The sequence below is a fragment of the Physeter macrocephalus genome, chromosome 12 (assembly GCF_002837175.3).
Source record: "Physeter macrocephalus isolate SW-GA chromosome 12, ASM283717v5, whole genome shotgun sequence".
NCBI classification, from domain to species: Eukaryota; Metazoa; Chordata; class Mammalia; order Artiodactyla; family Physeteridae; genus Physeter; species Physeter macrocephalus.
In genome coordinates this window covers 85,589,791-85,611,474 of record NC_041225.1, presented here as the reverse complement: position 1 = coordinate 85,611,474, position 21,684 = coordinate 85,589,791, and the positions used below count along the sequence as shown (strand labels likewise).

Genomic DNA, 21,684 nt, shown 5'->3' with positions numbered 1-21,684 from the left:
GTTACTAATCCGCCTGCCAGTGCAGGGGACACAGGTTTGAGCCCCCGTCTGGGAAGATCCCTCATGCTGCAGAGCAACTAAGCCCGTGCACCACAACTACTGAACCTGCGCTCTAGAGCCCGTGAGCCACAACTACTGAGCCCCCATGCCACAACTACTGAAGCCCGCGTACCTAGAGTCCATCCTCCACAGCGAGAGCCACCGCAATGAGAAGCCCGTACTTCACAATGAAGAGTAGCCCCACTCACCTCAACTAGAGAAAGCCTGCGCACAGCAACGAAGACCCAACTCAGCCAAAAATAAAAATATATATATATATAAATTAATTAATTTTAAAAAAGAAATATACAGTTGTGTAAATACTCATATTATTTCTTCTTGTTTTGAAAGAATACTATATTGATGACATCATTTTCTATTGGTATGCAAAAAAGTGTTCTTTATATCTTTCTAAGGTTATGAGAGTATTTTTTCTCATGTAGGGGCCTCAATACCAGAAAAGTGGGCCAGAAGCTGGGAGTTGATTTTGATTTAATCTCCACTATCCAGATAGTGGTCTAGTTACATAGTTCCTGTACCCTTTTCATATCTGAAACATGGGAAATTTAAGAAGAATCGCTTCTCAACAAGATTGAGAAAAGAATTTCAAGCTTTAAAATGATTTTCTGTAAGTGCCATATGAGTGGAAAATATCTGTATCACATATTAGAAGATCTGTGAATACCTGGAATTTCTGCTATTTTGACTATTTCCTCAGCCTTATTTTTGATGGAATTTGGTTGAAAAATTAAAAATTATATTTTCTCTAGCCTATCATTAGAAGCATCATAATTCTTAGTAGATCTCGTACAAGATCATTCTTTTTTTAAAAAATTAATTAATTATATTTATTTTTGGCTGCATTGGGTCTTCGTTGCTGTGTGTGTGCTATCTCTAGTTGCGGCGAGGGGGGGTTGCTCTTTGTTGCGGTGTGCGGGCTTCTCACTGTGGTGGCTTCCCTTGTTGCAGAGCACGGGCTCTAGGCACGCGGGCTTCAGTAATGGTGGCCCACAGGCTTAGCAGTTGTGGCGCACGGGCTTAGTTGCTCCGTGGCATGTGGGATCTTCCCGGACCAGGGCTCGAACCCGTGACCCCTGAATTGACAGATGGATTCTTAACCATTGCACCACCAGGGAAGCCCCTGTTTTTCATTTTTAATGTAAAATATAAAAAACAAAATATTATGGTATTATGTAGCATTCTTAACTGCAGAGTAACAACCTCTGAAAGAAAGAGGTAGAGAAAAAACTGGAAGGTGTGAGTCCCACTGGGACAGTACGTCTGAGCTCTTCCCCTTTGCTTGCTAGGTGGAAGAGGAGCTGCAGGAGCAAGAATTCTTGGACCGCTGCTTCCAGGAGATGCTGGATGAGGAAGACCAGGACTGGTTTATTCCATCGCGAGACCTGCCTCAGGCCATGGGACAGTTGCAACAACAGTTAAATGGACTGTCAGTCAGTGATGGTCATGATTCTGAAGATATTTTGGTAAGAGCATATGTAGTTCCACATGTGACATAGTGAAAAGAATGTAGGATTTAGAGTCACAGACTCTCTTTTTGGCCCTACACCCTTGGGCAAGCTCTGGAGCCCTCTGAGCCGCTGATTGTTCACTCACCACCTGGGCATTAATAAGGGGGTGCGTTGAAGATGCATTGCACCTCTTAAAGCACTGTGCAAGCGTGATGGTTGCAGCATCACCAACTTTCATTTTCTCCCATGGGCTTTTCAAAGCAGAACTGGATTAAGGATAAAAATTTGAACATGGAAGAGGTTTGGTTTCAAATTATCATTTGCTGCTGTCCTTTTGCTATCCCTCAAATCTGTATTTATAATTTTGAATGATGCTGTTATAAAAGTTGCCTGTTCACTTTGGAAGGAATATACTCTTAAGAGACCATCTTCCACTTATAATTAGAAGCCCAGATAAATGAATTCCTTGCATTCCATGTTGACCTAATGTCAGAATTCTGTTAAGTGATATTGTTCTCACACAACTCACTTTCTGAATGATTGTGCCCTGCAGTTTGATGAGGTTTTAGATATTCACAAGAGAGTAGATAAACAGAGAGTACAGAAAGATGAAAAAAAAAAAAAAATAGGGATTGTGGTAACCAAACTAGTTTGATGGAGTACTTTGATTTTCATCAAGTTAAGGTACTAATAAATTGAAAAATTATTTTTGGAGTCAAATTTAAAGGAAATTTAAATGAAAGCATCATGAAGGGAACAGGAGTCTAAAGGAGGAAGGAGAAAATGAGGTTAGCAGGGCTTAGTACATCAGAACATTGAGAACAGCCCAGCAAGGAACAACTCAACAACAGCTTGAGTTGCAAGGAATTCTATTTTTTCTCTCCTTGAGGCTGAGAGGAAGGTACTGGTAATAACGGAGGCAAGGAGAAAATACGTTTTAAAGTGCAGCTTGCCTTGGGATTTATTATCTCTTGGTTCTTATTTCAGAGCAAAAGTAACCTGAACCCGGATGCCAAGGAATTTATTCCAGGAGTGAAGTACTGAGCTGACAGAAAGCTTTGAGGAGAACTTGTACGTCCCCACATCTGGGGACAGCGCTGCACAAAAAGGCGGAGCTGAAGAGGGGGGCGGGACGGGCAAGGGGTGCACAGCGGGGAAAGGGGACAGTGGTTTAACTCGACACTGTGATTGGAGTAACTAATGTGCTCAGTCTTTCTCTACAAGCCTCTGAGTATTTCTCTTTTGTTCTACTGACTTTCATTTGGAGCAATTTCCTATTATTATTAGCTTTTTGATTTAGGGAAATTGCAATTCCCGCCCCCCCCCCCTTCATCAGGAATGTTCTGCTGTATGTGTTTAAACAAAATAAGCTGACCAAGAAAATCTGGGTGTTTAAGAATGCCCTTCCCGCTCTGCTGTATACTTACCAAGGTCAATGAACACCTGGAGCACTACTTACTCAGTCTGTTAAGCTGGATGGGAAGAGGAACCAGTGGAAGAAGCAGGTGTTGTAAACCAGAATGCACAGCTCCCTGATCCCTGGGAGTTTCCTGTGATGAGCTGGGATTACCAGTGGCCTGCTGAGCCCATATCTCCCCGCCTGAACCCCATTCAAGAAAACACAGGCTTAAAGTACTGGAAACCAATAGAAGCAACTTTCATCAACCATCTGGTTGATGAAAGTTGTAAAGCAGAAGGAGAGGACTGGGATGGTGATTGTCACCTGAGTCGTTCAGTTCCTGTTGGCCTACTCTTAAGCCTCTGTTTACAGCTACCATCAGACTCAAAATTTACAAGGTAAAAGAGCACTAGAGTGGATTTGCCATTTCGTCTCATGGTGTCTAGTCCCCTGTCTCCTCTCCATCCCAACCCTACTCTGTTTTTGAGAAAAGATATTGTTACCAAAGGTGAATGAGAGGCATGCGGTGCTGGCCATCAGCGTCAGCCTGGAGAAGTCATCCTTGAATCCTCTTAGTTATGTCTTAAACTTATTTTGACAGTTTTTTTCCAGCCCATGAGGACTTGGTCCACCTGGTACCTTACTTTCCTTAGAAAGGTTTGTGCGCTTTCACAAGTCAATGTAATTTTCAGGACACCAGCAAGAAGCTCAGTTCACAATTTGGATGCTACCTCCCACCTTACAGAATTATACAGAAGAACTCCAAAAAAGCCTAGGAGAGCGAGTCCCATTTGACCCTGGGACTGTGTGACCCACCAGGACAGTTTTGGCAGTTATAACATTTTGCCGTTCCCACATACCCAGGTTTTTGAGTTTTCTAGGTTGGACTTTCTGGGTATGTTCCTTTCCTGTCCACAAGTCACAGGGGTTTTTGTTGTTGTTGTTGATACTCATAAGGAACTAAACTTGGCCCAGGAGCTGTCTTTGTGTGCTAGAGAAGTCGGTGGGTGAGTCAGGTCTAAAAGAGAGCATGTCCAGTCCTGGCCGTTCTCCCAGGACGGGCAAGGACTTGCAGGGGCCTGAGGAGGACAGTGGCTTCTGTATGACTGCCACTGTCTCGTGTGATAGGCCTATCAGGAAAAGATCATGTAACTTGAAATAAAGTCTGTGTAAATTCAGTATGTGGATGTGGGACAGAGGTTGGAAGGAAAGGACTAGGGTTTGGAAAATTTAAGAATTTCTCCTTTTTCTTATGAGGTCCCTTGTTGACTTTTTGAACAGCCACAGGTTTATGTCAGATTGAATATATGAACCCACATCTTTTCCTTGTTTGAGTCTTTAGGATGGCATCATTTGAAAAATGCCCTTTCTTGTTAGGTCACATGTCATAGGAGAGTAGTTTAGGGAGCTCGTATTGTCAGATGTGCTCTTGAATTCCCAAAGTCTCTACCTCGAGAGAATGGAACTCTTAACTCGTTTTCAGGGAGGGCTACAAATAAAGAAATGTCTCAATTCCAGCTTCAGCTTTCAGCTGGAATTGTTGCCTCTAATAAGGAGAGGACCTAGGAAGTGCAGAAATAGAGGTCTCTTTCTTCCAGGGCTGCTTTTCCTCCTTCAATCTGCATTAACTTGTCCAAGCTCAGAATTCTGCAGGCTGCTGGAAACGTGTTGGGATTGCAGAAAGAGCCATTGTCTAGACTGCGGTGTCTCCATCACAAAGAGCACCATGGATTCTTGTGTGGCTCCTGGTCTGGGAAGTCCTACAGGGATCCAGATCGAGCCGTTTCTTCATCCTGAAGCAGGCCTTCCCTTCTGACACCAGGATAGGCTAAGGTATTAGGTGTAGTTCAAAGCGCTTGTTTTCCCATCTGCTGTGGGGTTTCATCTAGGATGTCAGCGGGGTTGCACAAGGCGTATTTGGTCAGGACTAAGGAAGCTTCCTTCCAGCCAAGCAGTGGAACCTGAGGGCTGGCCGTTCCAGTCCCACTCAGACACAGTGCACTGACTCAGGATCAGGAAGCAGCTAGCAGTGTGACCCCCTACTCAATGTGTAGGTTTGTGCTTCCAGAGGTTCCTCTTGCAGCGTGACCTTTTTCTCCATCTATTTTATGTTGTGAGGTGGGAGCACAATTGTCACGCAGACCACAGGCGCAGCTATAGTCGGAGTTTGCCAACTCCTTAACAGGAAATGCATGTGGGTCTTATTGGATCTTCACTGGGGAAAGGCTGGGAACCTCTATCTCAGACTGTTTCTCATAGGAGAGGTTCTGGGTGCAAGCCAAACTAGACACCTTTACCTTTTAAGGATGAGGCTGGTATTATAAGTGATGATTTTGATATTGAATTTAAGCCCCTACTCCAAGTTTTTTTAATTGGCAACTAGAAGTTTAAGTATAGCAACAGAATGTGTATTTTCAACAATTGCCAATTCTGGCTGGTCCCAGTGTTAGTTTATTAGTGACTGATTTTGTGATTATTGGACCCTAAAACTCCAAAATGAAAATGATTTTATCTCTTGCTCTTCAAGGGGTAAAAAACAAAAGAAATGCCTTTTATTTTCTCCTGCCCTTTGAACTGCAGCAGAAAACTTGATAGATACAGCCTAGGCCTGGGCACCTGCACCTTTGGGTCTTTGGAGCAGTTTCTGATTGCAGCAGTTGACTTTTGGGGATCACATAAGGTCAAACCCAAAAAGATTGCAAGGAAAAGGCTGGACCTTTGCAGCACCTTTAGTTTCCGAAGTCAAAACAGCTGGGGTCCCTTTAATTAAGGTTACAATGCTAATTATAACTTTAAAATGTTTTTAGAGGTAATCAGCATTTTTCAAATTGTGTATTGCTAGAATGTCAAAGTTCTGTCTTGATTTTGAAGATGCTGGGAAGTAAGGAGGTGAGTCAAACACTCTGACTTCAGAGTAGAAATTAATATATGTCGGGAAAGTTGTGTGAAGAAGTAGCCAAAGGAAACAGCTTGACTGAATCTTCTTGCGTTGGTGCTGCTGCAAAGCCCATGTATAAACATCAGGAGCCCAGGAATCTACACTCCTGAGATGGGAGGGGGCAAGTGTTCAATAAGGGGCCCGACATCACGGGTTAATAATGTTGCTTGGTTAGGTTATGTTGATGTAAGGCTGCAGGCAGAGACCTGACAAATTTGACCAGGATTTGGAGACGTGCACCTTTTGGGAAAGACTGTGTATTCCTAGCAACTCTCCTCCAGGATAAATGTAGACCTCATTAGTTTGGGAAGTTGATGGAGAGAACAGGATTGACTGGGATCTGGTGAGCATCAGGAACCTTGGTCTCCTCCTACCTCTTCCCACGGTTACCCATGTGAATCGTTTCCCCTCTCAGAGATCATTAGTTCTCCTGGTCCCTGTGTAGTACGCGGAGTACTTTTCTGCAGCCAGTGCTCTGCTGCCTTGTGAATTTCATCACAATTTTGTAAGGTTTTTTTTTTTTTCCCTTTGTTTTTAATCTTCTGTCTTTATTTCTCCCATCTCGAATCTGCAATTAGTGACAAAGGACAGGGGAATAGGAGGCTGACCTAAGGAAACACTTAAGTTTCCTGCTTGTTACTTGGCCTCTGCCCTCACTGCCCAGCCCCCCACTGCTGTCCCCAGTCGAGATTTTAGGGGGGGTGGTCATACAAATAGGACAGCTGAGTACACTGATCTCTATGGGGCGTTAGCCAAGTGATTCACCACCCTACCCCCTGGGGACAGAAGAGAAATCTACAAAGGGACAGATGCACCATCTTTATTTTAAAAGAAAAAGCCCCTTTAGATTTTGTTACTAGGAGTCTCATTTGTGAGGTCTGCTGAGTTTTCTTCCCCAATCCTACCTTCTTACTGGCTACCTTTTAATATTATAAATAGTAAAGAAACATTCTAGGCTATGTACTATCAAAGAGTACAATGTTTTCACTCTGTAACTCAGCACTAACTGATAATCCTGTCCTGTTGATTGTGAGCCTTCAGAAATGTTTAATGCTTGACGGGTGGTTTGCGAGACAGGGACTTTTTTTTAAAACAACTTTATTGAGGCATATTTTACATAACATAAAATTCACCCATTTCAAGTGTACAATTCAGTGATTTTAGTAACTTTCCTGAGTGGCACAGCCATACAGTTCTCAGTTTTAGAACATTTTCATCCCCCTCAATAAGATCCTTCATGCCTATTTACATGATAATACCTGTTCCTAGCTCTAGGGAATCGCTAATCTTTCTGTCGCTATAAATTTGCCTTTTCTGGACATCATCTCAATGAAATCACACAAAATGTGGTCTCTTGTATCTGGCTTTTTTCACTTACGTATTTTCGAGGTTCACCCATGACATAACTTGTGTTAGTACTTTGTTCCTTTTTTATTGCTAAATAATATTCCATCGATGGATACATGTTTCGTCACCAGGCGGTCTTTTAAACTTGCATTTCAACCTCCTGTGGTCTAGATGGAACCCTGAGAACATAGGGCTCCTGGCGGGGCGGCTGCGCATGTCAAAGGGACTGCCTATCAGAACCAGCTTCGTCATCAAGCTCCGAGAGGATCCTGACCTGCTGTAGAAACTTTTATAATTTTGCAACTTCCTTTTTACATGAAACTTCTGTGCTATCTACACATCGGGCTTCTGAAGCATCTGATAATTAGCTTAATAAGTTAATGAGCATGTGTTTGAGTGGACAAGAAAGTGAAACCATCAATACTGTGTTGAATATTTTTTCCTCCCCGACAAAATGGAGGAATCTCTGAACTTGCTCAATAGCGTCGTCTCCATTACAAAGCGGAACATGTGTTAAAGATCGTGCTGCCTTTGTTAGACCCATTTGGAAGGAAAGAGGCCAGCCAGCAGAAGCGGTCAGGAGGAGAAAGGGAGTGGACTTTGCGGTACATCCCAGCGGGTCTGTGCACGGCCCACGTATCTGCTGTTGTGGACGGTGAAGCGCCGAGCGTGCCGGGGCAGCTTAGCACCTCCAGCAGGCCCAGGCCTGGACTTTGGACCTTTATCCCTATTTCTCAAGTGTTTTAAAAGCTGTTTTTGTTCCTTTTTTTCCCTAAATACACATCACATGGTAGTTATTAATACTTTGGGGGAGGGGCAGGGCTTTAAAATTGAAGAAAATACTTTTCATAAAAATATCAAAAATGGAAAAAAAAGTTACTTTTTAAAAAATTTGCTATACAAACCAAATGGCAGCTGTTGAAAATCTCATTAAAATGAGAGTAAAATGCATTTGCTGGCAGTGGTACCCTTTTTCCTACAGTTGGGTCATTATATCATGTTACAAGGGGGCGTATGCGTGGTGTGTTTGATTTTGTCTCAATATGGATCACAGTTTTAGGTGCATAATTTTCCATTCTAAATGGTGTTACAAAGTAGTACAAGCATTGTCTTGGAAGTCACAGACCTGAGTGAATCCCACCTCCACCACTTTGTGCCTTTGGCCTGAACCTGTTTATTTGTAAAGGTGTGACACCTTCCTCCTGGGGGCTATTGTGAAAATTAGACCAAATTTAATTTCAAAATACTGCTTGGCATATGATAGGCACTTAATACATGGTAGTGATAGTGGCAATAATGTGTGTGGCTTTGAACAGAGGCGGTAACAGGAAATCCTTGGGTTTGAAGGGCAATTGGATAGCTGATATTTTCCTGTTCCTGGGCAAAACTGACTCATCTAGAAAACAAGTAAAGGGCTTCTGTATCTGCCTTTCAACTACTGAACAAGTTTGAGAACCTGCTAGGTACCAAGCATTGTCCTAGGTACCAGGGCTGCTGGAGTTAACAAGCAGACATCATCCTTGCTCTTGTGGAGGTTAGCTTGGTAACTCTTACTCGGTTTACACCTAGCTTGAATCTCCCAATGATTCTCTGAGGGGCTTTATTTTATGGTAAAAAGATCATGGGACCAGACCATAGCCAGTGGGTTTTGTTTTGAGTGCTGTCTTTTCTTTGCCTCCTTCCTACAATCAGGTTTAAAAAAATCTGAGCTGACTTGCCTATTTACAGCTTTTTGAGATGATAGTTATGTCTATACAGGGCCTAACTATTCACAGCCTTAAAGACGTGAATGGTGTATTCATTCATTTAAAATTTTCATTAAACTAAGTAAGTACATTAAAGAGAAGTGCAGATATTGTAAACAGTACAGTCCATAAATTTTTACCAACTTTCTGTTGGTATAAGGTGTAACGGTATACTCATTTTTAATCCTTATATTAAAAATCCTTAGAGCACTCATCACAGCTAGAAGACATTCAGTGAACACTTGCTGAATGGATGGCGCAGATGAGGCCGTGCTGTCCACGAGATCACACAGGTAGATTAAGGCAGTGCCGGCCTCTTCAAGTCCAGTTCTTGTTCCCAGCTCTCATTTGGCTGTTAAAAGCTCAGATGAGATGAATACACACATATTCAATGCCTTGGCAGTGCGGCATCCCATTAATTGCTCCTGATATCTTATTAATTAGTGAAGGAGATTATAAGTTTAAAATTAAAGGGGGAGAATCTCATCAAAAATCACTTATGACCTTCTGCACTGCAACCTCTGTGTAACAGAGCCTAACTGGAGAATAAGCTACCCCATCACATCTCCTTTGACCAAAGGGAAAAGGAACACAGTGACCTTGTGCAGTTTAACATTGCCTTCATTTTTTCAACTAATAAATATTTAGTGACTACTTATGAGCTGGCACTAGAAAGTCCATCAAGCTGTGCTCCTTGCTGTGCTCTAAGCCCTCCACTGTCCATCTGGAATAGTAGAGCCTGGACAATGGTAAGGAAGTGATGATGGGTGTACCCTGAAGAACATAAATATCTCTTTTAAAACTCTTCACCAATAGTTTTAGATTATAAGTCCAAAATACTGCTTGATCCTGGTCCTGAGATCATGTGAAAAGACTTACTTCTCCAAAATTCACCGCTCATCAGTAAGTGTTATCAGCACTATGATGGAGCAAAGGCACTGTTGTGTCCCTGACTCCTTGCAAGCTTATTAGCTGAGCTGATGATGTACTGGTGACTTGCTGAGAGCTGACCCCAGTGGTCTGGGCCATACCTAGATGTGAAGAGGGCTGGCTGTCCCTTCAGAAGGGACTTGTCTTGAGTTCTTATTGTTGTGTTGAGCTAGAGTTGATGGGACAAGAGCCACTACCGTTGTGTTCTAGACAGTGAAATAAGTGTCATCTGACTTGGGAAACAAGTATTCAAGACCCTGTTGAGAGCCTAACCAGAGCTCCAAAATTATTGGGTAGAGCTCCCTCAAGTGCAGATCCTGGACCTCTGCAGCAGAAATTACCCAAGGTATTTGGTAGAAATGAAAATTCCCCATCTCATCTCATCCTTGACCTACTGAATCAGACACCTTATGGAAGGGGGAAAAAATAGAAACCTGAGTTTAAAACAAGCTCGTGAATAACTGATGCACAGCAGTTTGAGAACTGACGTCTAGGACATGATCCATGCCTCGTAACAGCTTACACTCCAGACACCTGGAGAGGCAGGCACTGTGGATCAAGACTCTGGCTTCAGTCTTCGCCAAGCAGCACGGGCAGAACAGGAAGCTCTGGGCTTGTCTTGACTGATCAAACTGCAGTATCCAGAGGACAGGAAATCACGTCTGCTCCTCACTGATGTTCATCATTCCCGCTGCCACACAACAAAGTGTCATCCTGTAACCAGAGCCAGGCCAGCAGTCACCAGGAACAGGTAGGCCACCTAGTTGTGTCTAGTTGGCCTTCTTGGATCTCAGCCATCCTCACAACTTCTTAAGAACTCATTCATGCAGAAAAACTGCAAAATGTGCTGTTTACCTGTAAGTACCAAATCCAGTGAGGTAAAAATTCTCCCTGATTAGAATTGTACCCTGTCCCCTAAATCCTACTGGGACTATCAAGAGAGGGTGTGATAGATCTAAGGTTATTGCTGGTGATGTTTTCCATGGACAACACTTAGTTCCACTAAAAATGGTCAGGCAGCGATCTTGACCCTCACCTTTGACTGGAGAAAACTGAGATCACAGGTTAACTGGCAGCCACGTGGCGTTAAGTATCTAACGTGGTGGGCAGGGGCAGCACACAGGTTATCTGCCTAACCGTGTGGCGAGCAGACTGCAGACCACAGGCCAAGCACCTGGGGGTGGGGCTTTAAACCCTGGGCTAAAACCATCTCTGAGCCCTCTGGGATACCTGCTGGCAGGTGAGCTGAGGATGTACACAGGAAACGTGCTTGATAACACAATCCAACTGGGGAGTGGGTAAAGTGCGTTTATTTTCTTCTATGTTTCTTTTTCGAAAAAAAGAAAAGGAAAAGGAGAAAAAGCCTCCTGCCTTCCAGCACCCAATGTCCACTGGGCTTGGAGGGGGTGGAGCCAGGGCCAGCCCCCTAGGAGAAGGCGTAGGAGTAGAAGGCAATGGCATTGACGCTGTAGTCCATGGGGAGGAGGTGCCCGATGTGCCTGGCCCCTAGGCTGGCCCCGCCCAGGGCAGAGGAGTGCCGTAGCTTCAACAGGGTGAAGCTGGAGAAGGAGTTCTGAGCCTGGATCTCTCTGCCCTGGGTCAGCGCCAAAAGGAAACCTGGAGGAAGGAACGTAGAAGATGGAAATGAGAGACCAGGGAGAAGGTGGGGACAGAGGGAGGGAAAGAGGCCCAGGCCCTGAGGCATCCTGTGGAGGTCCCACATGCCAAATCCCTAACAGATGGTTGCACCAGGGTGCGTGAGTCCAGTAACGGCTATGGGGCACTGGAGCCCGAGGCCCCCAGCCCCCGATGCCTCCCAGGGGTTCCTAGGTAGCATCAGGGATCCTGGAGCTACTTCAGAGCATCTAATGGAAACCACACAGCCACCTGAAACAAGCTGCAAGATTGCAGAAGGCACATTTCTTTCCTTCTAGATAGGATTATGGTGACTGGGATGTCACCACATGCTGGTCAGAAGCTCCAATTTCAAGTTAGATTTGTCTTTAATTTTTAAAAGGTGGTGCCTATTTAATAAATCCTTTGGAAGAGAATGTCTTTTTAAGAGTTCAAAAAAGCTGGATGGGACATTGTAAAAGGGCTCCCTGGAAGAGTGAAGGTTGAGGGTCTTGGTCTGAGACATCAGTGGCCTGTCCAGGCCTCAGGGCCTAGGTCCCAAGTCCTCCCCAGGGCAGGCTGTTCTCCCAGGCCACCCCCTTTCCAGCCCCATCTCTTGCCCTTGCCTGTCTCAACCTGCCCCCTACCCTATACTCACCTTCCTTCAGCAGCTCCCAGCTCTTCCACACAGAGCCCACACACAGGATGGGGAGGCCAATCTCCCCTTGAAACAAGACCTGGAGGAGAGGAGAAATGGATACTGGGGGCAACCAAGCCTCTCCAGTGCCAGAGGGGGCAGTTTCTTAAGACTAGCCCAACCTATCCCAGTCACCCTCCCTCTAGCCGAGAACCAGAAGGTGGACTCCAAAGAAAAAAAAAGGGAGAAAAATAGAGAGATTCATAAAGGCAAGGTAGAGAACGGAAAGGAAAAAAGAGTTAAGCAGCAACACAGAGGAAGAAAAGAGAAGGAAAATGGACAGAAGCAGGACTGAAAGAAAGGGGATAGCACATATACCACAGTAAACCAGTTTGCCATATATAAACACAGATGAGGGAAGGCACCGACCCAAAGAACTTTTCTCTGTTATAGACTTCCTGCACAGTTTTTCTCATACCCTAAGATCCTTTAAAATCATATCCAGTTTACACAGTTTGGTGGGACAGTCTCATTCCAATGGGAAAGGGCCGAGTCTGGCCCAGCAGTTTCCCCGGCCTCCATTTCCCCCCTTCAACTCACCGGGTCAATCTCAGGCAGCACTGCCACAACGTGTCTGCCCAGCATCTCCCCAGCCTTCCTGAAGATATAACGGGAAAGGGGATCTCCCTGCTGAGCACCTGGGGTACAGAGGAAGGAATGGAGCGGGTGAATACCCAGGGAGGCTCCGGTCCTCAGTCATTCTCTTTCTCTCTCTGTCGCAGGACAGCAACAGTGCAAGTACGATGGCTGGCAGAGATCTCAATCAGGAACAGACGCTCACCTCATGGCGTGGGGGTAAGCCAGCCTCCAGAGCTGCCTCTTGTCCTTACCCCCCGGCCCCCACCAGCTACTTCCACCCTAGGAAGGGTGTCCTGGACAGAGGTGGCTCACTCCAGGCACTCAAGGGTAGCCCCGCTGGGGAAAACACTGGCACCTGGTCTGTACTCCAACTTACACTGAGTTATGCAGTCTGTCCCCGAAGGTCTCTGCTCTGGGGACCCAGGACCCTACTTGAACAGCTGGCTGGTACTCCTCTCAGGGCTGCCCACCCCCCTCCAACAGTCTGCTGTTAGTCAGCCCAGCCCCTTCCTAGCTCTGCTCTGAAAGGGCCTCAGACCAGCAGGATCTAAGAGGGCCCTACAATGCCCTGAGGCTTCAGGAATCCAAATTAAGGGAGCATGGACCGTACACTGGAGAAAGAGTAACGCGCAAACAAGCCCTATGGTTCAGCTTCTCCTGATACCCAACCAAATATGCCTAACCTCTCCGTGATTCCCTAGTCCTCTGGGTACCACTCGTTAAAAAAGACAGTTACAGATCTGCCCAAAGGATAACTGCTTCATATACTTCTCAGAAATAGACATACAGCCTGCACAAGCCGTGACAGCTGTCAAGAAGAGAAACAGGTAATATGAAACGGCTGTCAGTACAACCTGCGTGTCCTTCTGTCTCCACCTCAAGGCCCACCAGTACCAAGGCCCACGGTGGCAGAAAACTGACGGCACTTGGTCAAAGGGAAATTGGCTTCCAATCCCCATCTGAACCCTACTCCACCCTCCAGTTAGGGAGGTCTTTGCAGAACAAAGTCAGATAAAACCCTACCCCATCTCCAGTACCTTCTGCAACTTTCCGGCAAAACCCAGCAAACCTGCATTTATCAAAGTCCCTATACAGGTGGGTGAGGATTCCTAGCCGATCTGGCACCTGAGAGACAGAGAAAGGGCACAAGATAGTCATCAGAAGCAAAGGAAAATTCCCAGTCTGCCCACCCAGTTGGCCTTCCTGATGTCTCTACTGTTTGAAAAGCTGGAATAATATTTGTTTAAGCTCTAGAGTACAAGGATTTGAGATTTCTCATTTGAGAAAAGTTATTTGTTTTCCCCAGCATGGCCTCTACTGCTCCTTAGAGGTTAGCCTGGACGCAACAGAGCACAGATCTGCGCTCACCAAAGAGTCTTCTGCGGTTCCTTGAGGTGCTCTTGAAAAGATTTCTTTGGCGAAGGAATCTAACCACTACTGCTCATTGCACCTCTCCCTTAAGAGTCACAATGCAGATCAAAGGCTCTGAGAAGTCAACATTGATTTGTTTCTCCCACACTTATTTCACCACATAAAGTGCATCTTCTACCTCAACTACCTTACACACCTGTAACGCCTTTGAAGGTCCCGAGGAACCAGAGATTCCCTAGAACACATTACTAAAATGGAAGAGGGGGTGGGGGGCTAAAATTTGAGCATCTGTGGCAACGTATTAAGCATGTCATACATACTTTGTCATTTAACCTCTCTAATGTCTTAGTAATAATGACTAAACAATAAGAGAGGGAGTAGTAGACATATTAGTGGTGTTCAGAACCAATCTGCTGAGTCAGCTCGCCTAAGTGGCCCTCAGCCAGAGAGATGTCTCTCAAATAAACTTACTTGCCTTCTCCTCTGTCAGCCTCCACCTCTGGTGCAGCTAAAGGCAGCTGTTTCCTAACCCACTACAAATGAGCACAGCCCAGACAAGGAGGGCAGTCAAGCCCTGATGCCCTGGGAGGGAAGCTGTACCCTCCCAAGAACTCTCCCTGCCCCTCTTTCACGGGCTCTCCTCCCTGACCCATACAGCCAGAGGCAGCTCACTGTCCAACATACCTGTTCAGACTTCACCTGCTGTCCCTGTGTCCGTGTGCACTGTCTCCTGATCTCACCCTGCACCTCTCACTTCAGCCTAGATGGCGTCTGCCTTCACCTCGCCGCAGAGCCTAGCTGCCCAAGGATGAAGTCTAGCCTGTCCCCAGCCTACCCTCTCCTCATGCGGGGAATGCATGCCCACCTCATTCTGAATCCGGTCCTCACAGACGACTTCTCCATCCTCCGGCTCCGACAAACAATGCACCCCGACTTCCCCTGGCCCACCCAGTCCCTCTCCTGAATTCACTCCTGCTCGGTCTCCCACTGCCCTAGCCCAGGTATGCATGTTTACCAGGGGCAGGGGAAGTACCTGGAAATAGTTGAACATGGCCTGTTTGACATAGCCAATGTCATGAGGAGCCGCCTCTAGGTTGTCGATGGAGTCAAACACTATTTTCACTGCTTGGTGTGCAATCCAGTAGGCTGCAGAGAGCAGAAAGGGCTAAGAAGATGGGGCAATCTCCCCGAGTTCACAGGGAAGGACACTCAGACCTAGACAGGGTTGAGTATTACAGAGAATTAGGTGCCCCAATTCCCAGACTGGGGTCCTCTAATTAAACCATATCTGACTGATCCACATAAGGGAAAGCTGGAGGGGGAAGACTCAACAGGTGAAGCTGTGTCACATCAGCTCCCATCCCCACATAAAGACCAGGTCAGTCAGCTGCCACCCAAACCACCAGAGTCACTGCCAGGAGCTGGACCCTAAGGGCCCTTATGAAAATGTCCACCTGCTACCTATAACAAGGTGATGGTGGGAGGAGCTTCTATACCCCCCTCCCACTAGCAGACTAGTACGGCATTTCCCGACATCTATGGCCTTAACCTTCACAGTGTCAATTCCTTCCTAAGGACTCCAAAAGTCAACACAGGTAGGCAACGGCTATTATGCTGAGGCATGAATCTGAGTCCTGGGTGCAAATCACTGCCGAAGAGCACGGCCAGCCACTAGTCCAGCATTTGCATCTCTAGATCTCTTAGTCATTATCTTGGACTCAGACTCAGGCGCTCTCCCCAGAGAGCCCCAGGGGGTCAGCAGGCTGAGGGGAGGGGAGAGGAAGATGCGGGGCTGCAGGAAGCGAACGGTCCAGGACCCTGAGCCAGGCCCAGTCGGCGTGAGCTCACCTGAGCCCTCATCTCCCATCATGTGGCCCCAGCCACCGCAGCCGCTCTCAGAGCCATCGGGGTTGATGAGCCTGCAGTTGGAACCTGTCCCAGAGATGAGCACGATCCCACCTGGGGAAAGGGCACAGGAGGCTCAGTGTGGCTGAGGCCCTGCACAGAGCACACAGCTTCTGACTGAGGAAAGAAAGGACAGAAACCAGCCCCAAGCAAAGGGATCACCACCCAGTTTTGTAGAGAAAACAGAGCCCAGCTAGTTTCCTGCCTGAAGGTGGAGGGCCTGGGTCTCAGAGAAACTCCAATCACATAGTGCCCTTCTCTAGGGAACAGAGAGGCACACGAGTCTGTGTCTCCTTGCCCAGCCAGCCTTCAAGTGACTACCTGCTTTACTGAGTCCCTACCATGTGCCACGGATTGTGTCAGACCCTATTCACACAGTGCTACTCGTTCAGTACCCTAAACCACCTTATGAATACAATCACCCCCATTTTATAAATAAGGAAATTAAAACTCAGAGTGTTCCATAACTTCTCCAAGATGGTATAGCTGGCAAAACAGGAGCTGAGATTCAAATGCCAATCTCACGATACCATCACTTTTTATACTCCCGTCACAGAGTTCCTCCCATTGTCTTTTCAGCACCTGCTGCTTTCTCCAGCCAGCTTCATCACTGCACTGCCCAGGGGCTCCCTCCTCTGCAACGGAGTCTTATGTTTGACTCCTTTCTTGCTTCCCATCAAGACACCCTTCCTGCCCTCCCTCCTTCTGTCCAGTCCCTGCTCTGGCAAACTTCAGCTAATGAAGGGAGTAGAGGCCGTGAGGAAGGCTGCCAGGCTCCCAGGTATTTACTAGTCAAGTTCTGCCAGCTAAATCTAAGGGGCTTCCCCAAGAAAACCGGTTCTCAACCTCACCCCTCCCTCCACCTCCTCACCATCCGGCGTAGCTGTGGCGATGGAGCCGGCGGCGTCAGTGGTGATTAAGTAGCTTTCACTCAGGTAGGGAAATCGGTCCCTCAGCTCCTCCATCAGGATCCTCACCGCGTCCTCCTGATCCCCACCGCTCAGGGATAGGCCCTAGGCCACGCGGGAGGTGAACGAGCAAGCAGGGCCCCAGACCCAGCTCCTTTCTCAACCCCCTCCCCTCCTATATCTTCTCCCTGCTTTCTACCGCTGGGTGTACCCTGTTCATGCACATCAGGATCCTCACCGCGTCCTCCTGATCCCCACCGCTCAGGGATAGGCCCTAGGCCACGCGGGAGGTGAACGAGCAAGCAGGGCCCCAGACCCAGCTCCTTTCTCAACCCCCTCCCCTCCTATATCTTCTCCCTGCTTTCTACCGCTGGGTGTACCCTGTTCATGCAGCCCCAGTCCTCCTTCCGCCACACACAGTGCCTCATCGAAGGCTGCGGCTGCAAGAAGAACCTGGACTGAGCCCTGACAAGACGAAGGATTCAACAATGCCAGGTCAGGAGCTGGGGAGGACAACAGTGCCCTTAACAGAAAAATCAAGCAGAGGAGCAAGTCGAGGAGAGATAAGCTTGGTTCGGAATGCATGGGGTTTGGCTGTGCCCGCAGGACATCTCACTGAGGATACGTCCAGGAAGTAGCCGGAGCTACAGCAACTTGGGAGAAAGCTCTGAGCCAGGAATAACAGGTAACATTTAATCAGCCCTTATGGGTCAGGCTCTGTGCAAACCACTTTGGGATGTATCATGCCATTTTACCATCCCAGCAACTCTGAGGTAGCTACTGTTATCCGCATTTTCCAGACGAGGAAACTGAGGCTTCGAGCAGGTAAGTAACCTGCTTAGGGTCACACAGCACAGATGCTGAGTGACAAAGCTGGGATTCAAACCGAGGTCTCGTGGCTTTCCAAAGCCCTGTGCTCTTCCAGTCCTTGTGGCTTGTAGGTGACAATGCAGCCACAAGACTGGATGTGATCAAATGAGTTTCTAGACCAGAGACTAAGCCCTCAAGGCCTTCCCCTTTGCAGTCATTGGACTCATCTAGTTCAAACTCGCTGTCTCAGTGTTGCTGTGACCTAATTCCCAAACTCTACCCAGACTCACCAGGCTTCGTAGAGGAACAAGAGGATCCACCCCTGCTTTCCGTTTGGCCCTGTTCACCATCTCGTTGATCCTCTCCACACACTTGTCTGTCCCGATCAGCTGGCCCCAGTCAAGGGAAGGAGGAGTTACAAAGGCCTGCATGACCTCTGTCGCCCCTACAGGCTGCCAAGTGAGCCCCCAGCCCCCACCTTAACAGGAGTTACAGAGAATAAAACCACAGTCAAGCCCACTGGTCCCCTCAGTGTGGCCTTTACCCAGTGGTTTGTGCTGAGTCCATCCGCTTCTGCCAGGATCTGCCCATCCTCTGAGAGTAAAAGGACCTTGGATCGTGTGCCTCCCCTACAGAACACAAGGGGGCACTCAGTCTTGCTCAGAAAAACCTACAGATACAGCTAAACTTATGCAGTCCTTGTCATAGGCAGAGCCCAGAGTGAGGGGGACAGCTTCAGCAAGCCCAGTCACCATTCCCAAACCCTCCTCTGTGACTGGGTGTTTGCTGGGCTCTTGGACTTCCAAAACATAGTTCCTGCTCAGCTTCCCTTGGGGGTATCCTACTGATCCTGCAAGACCCTACTCATGATATCACCTCGTCCTTGAAACCTCCGATGTATGGCCCACCACTATAGCTCCATTAGTTCAGCCATGTCAGTGCCCCCATGGACTCCTCTGTATTAGAAATGCATTAAGCTGTTTTCCTATCTGCCTCTCACTAGACTACAGGTTCCGCTGGGTCAAGCTCTGGATCATTTATTTACCCTCATGCCTGGCACAGGTAACACTCAGTAAATGTGACTAAAAAGAATGGCACGTCTCTCTGCTTCTCTCACAATAGCTAAAGGCTGCCTTTAGCAGCTCCAGCTGCCAAGATTTTCAAGACACCCTTGTGAGAAATGCTGGCCAGATGACAGGTAGAGTTAATACCTGTTTAAGCAACTAAATGGTCAAATGCTTATTACTGGGAGAAATGGTAGTTTGGAGGGAGGTCTGTGGTGGTGCGATGTATGTTTCTTTATTGATCAGTACTTTTTGTAATATCATAAAAGGACGCTGAAGAACTGCTGATCAAACTCAAAGATGACAAGAAGTTTCAAGGGGTAGTTACTGCATGAGGTGGCAGATTATCGTCCCAAAGAACCTCTTGACAAACAGGAAAAATGGGTCAAATGTTACACATGAATACAACAGGGATGAACGCAAATTTCTGTAGTTTTTTTTTTTTTAAACAGTGTAATAAATACAGGGCAGGGGAGATCAATCATAACAATGCATGTGAAAAAAAAGACTTTGGGGTCCATGAGTCAGCAGTGAAATGTGACTGCCACTGAAGTAATGCAATCTCAGATTCAAAAGTAAGTGCCCTAGCTCAGACCCTCTACTGCGCCCTGATTTGACACACCCAGATTCACAGAATGTTGACTGGCAGGGGACTTGGCGATCATTCGGTTCATCCCTCTTATCACTTCACACACGTGGTAACTGAAGCCCAGACAGGGCAAAACTCTTGCCCATAGTCACACCGAGGGGAAGAGCTATTACAAAAAGTCCCGCAGACAAGCTTCCGAACAGGAAATAAGCAAGAGTAACAGAGGGTTGGATCTAGAGTGAGTAGCCTCGAGTGCCGACAAGAATGGAGGGGTTTCAGCCTCCCCCAGCTTTAGGTCCCAGATACCTTCCGGCAAAGATCACTGTCCCGGATTCCACCACACTCCCGCTCCCCACCGCTAGTCCAGCAACTTCACACCTGACACCTGTTCTGCAAAACTCTCTCCGGAGTGGGAATGGAAAAAAAGAAGCTTCTCCAGCGGAGCACTGTGGAGTGGGTCTTTCGTGGCAGAAAGGGCTGTGGTTCCGCCGCTAAACACAAAGGACCCCCCACCCCGGGGTGTGGCCGTGGCACACAGTGCCTACAAAGCACACGACCGCGCGCGCAAGGGCACCGTCGCGCGGGCACACACTCCTCCTCCACAAGACCCCTCAGCCCAAAAGCCCAAAGTGGCCGGACCCTGACTGAGGTGGGAGGTCACCAGCCTGCCGACCTGGTCACAGCCTTCCTTCCGCCCCGCCCTCGGGCCAGAGAGTGGCCCAGGCCTCCCCTTCCGGACTCCCTCCTCCGGACCGCACTCACCCCTCTACACCCCCATAGAGCGCGGCCATACTGCTGCTACGGCCACCGCGGATCCCGCCGTTTGCTTCCCTCCTGTCGGCGATGCCTGCGCACCAGCCCGCTGGGCACCGCCCCGCGTCACGTGAACGTCCGTGCGGTCCAGCCGACTCCCAGTGCGCGTGCGCGGGGCGGGGCACCGTGGCCCGCCCCAAGCCTCAGGGCTGCTGGGCTGGCTATGGCACGGGACTGGGTGAGTGCGGTCCTCAGCGGCTCCTCCAGATCGCCTCCCCGCCTCCTGAGCCCTGCTTCTGGAGATGGATACGGGATCCCAAGCGGAGGAGCCAGGAAGGGGTGTTTGGGCCGTTGCCCTGCTCTCCCTTCAGTGCCCGGAAGTTGCTGGCAGCTCCGCCTCGCGCGTGCGCAATGCGTGTGAGCCACGTAGACTGGGGGTGAAAACAGGACAGTGAGGTACACCTGGCCAGACCCCCACTGGGGTGTGGGATCGGGGAGCTGCACGAAGCCAGGGGACCTGGGAGTCTTAAAAAATTGCACTGTTCAACCCAACACCCACCTGGCAATGGGAGAGTCACACCGTGGGCACACGAGCACCCACGCAGACTTTACATTGGACTTGTGTGAATATATGTAACCAGGAGTAACCAGAAGCAGGCTGGGAAAGGAGAAAGCTCCCCAGACTGTTCTTGTAAGCCTAGAGATGAAAGAGTTCAGCTTTCACTACTTTCCAAAGAAAGTTGGGTTATTTGTAGAGGGTATTTGGGGGCTGTAGACTGCCAGGCAAACTAGCAGATACAGTTTGTGAAATAAAATTCATATTTTATGGCAAGACAAAAATTTAAACATAAAAAGTTTTATCTGCCCTTTGGCCTCCTCTTTCCCCCCTGTTGTGCATTGTGTATCTGCATTATGGATCGACCAAGCCTCCCCAAACTCTTGCAGGAAGGGGGACCCCTTCCGGGGCCGGAGAGTGGGCTCTTGTCTAACGCTCAGAAATGAATTGTTCGAGGAGACACACGTGCTGACAAAGCAAGAGACTTTATTGTGAAGGGGCACCCAGGTGGAGAGCAGGAGGGTAAGGGAACCCAGGAGGACTGCTCTGCCACGTGGCTTGTGGTCTCGGGTTTTATGGTGATGGGATTGGTTTCCAGGTTGTCTCTGGCCCATCATTCTGACTCAGGGTCCTTCATGGTGGTGCACGCATCGCTCATCCAAGATGGATTCCAGTGAGGAGGATTCTGGGAGGTTGGTAGGACATATGGACTGGAGTCTCTTTTTGACCTTTACCAAATTCTTTGGTTTGGTGGTGGCTTGTTAGTTCCATGGTCCTTACCAGGACCTTCTGCCATAAAACTACTTGTGCAAATGGTTACTGTGGAGCCTGGCCAGGGTGGGTGGTTTCGGCCAGTGGTTCCCCTAACAAAACCTCCATCGGCAGAATTACCTGCTTAATCATAAAGAGCAACGTTCTCCTAACATCGGTAAGACAACTCCTTAAAGATAACATTCCTTCTTGATAAGGGG

General features: G+C 47.8%; 2 protein-coding genes across 4 annotated transcripts in view; one reads left to right on the top strand and one right to left on the bottom strand.

Annotated features, from left to right (window-relative positions):
* Positions 1–7,815, top strand: part of PAIP2B (poly(A) binding protein interacting protein 2B) — a 52,549-nt gene extending 44,734 nt beyond the window's left edge. For both annotated transcript variants that reach the window (XM_028497221.2, XM_007128938.4), the window contains exons 3-4: positions 1,347–1,523; positions 2,496–7,815. In XM_028497221.2, the coding sequence (XP_028353022.1) occupies positions 1,347–1,523; positions 2,496–2,552 (234 nt within the window). In that variant the 3' untranslated portion in view covers positions 2,553–7,815. The remainder of the gene's footprint in view (positions 1–1,346; positions 1,524–2,495) is intronic.
* On the bottom strand, positions 2,495–20,281 carry NAGK (N-acetylglucosamine kinase). Of its 2 annotated transcripts, XM_024133534.3 has the most exons (11): positions 20,167–20,281; positions 18,296–18,380; positions 18,042–18,140; positions 16,905–17,046; positions 15,977–16,087; positions 15,162–15,274; positions 13,795–13,882; positions 12,719–12,816; positions 12,140–12,218; positions 11,098–11,484; positions 2,495–10,722 (listed from the first exon to the last, which is right to left on the bottom strand). In XM_024133534.3, the coding sequence occupies exons 1-10, from the start codon at positions 20,193–20,195 to the stop codon at positions 11,294–11,296; spliced, it is 1,035 nt and encodes a 344-aa protein (XP_023989302.1). In that variant the 5' UTR covers positions 20,196–20,281; the 3' UTR covers positions 2,495–10,722; positions 11,098–11,293. The 2 variants fall into 2 exon arrangements, with proteins under 2 accessions (XP_023989302.1, XP_054945214.1); XM_055089239.1 differs by lacking the exon at positions 18,296–18,380 and having other exon boundaries at positions 20,167–20,258.
* Positions 20,282–21,684: the final 1,403 nt, after the last annotated feature.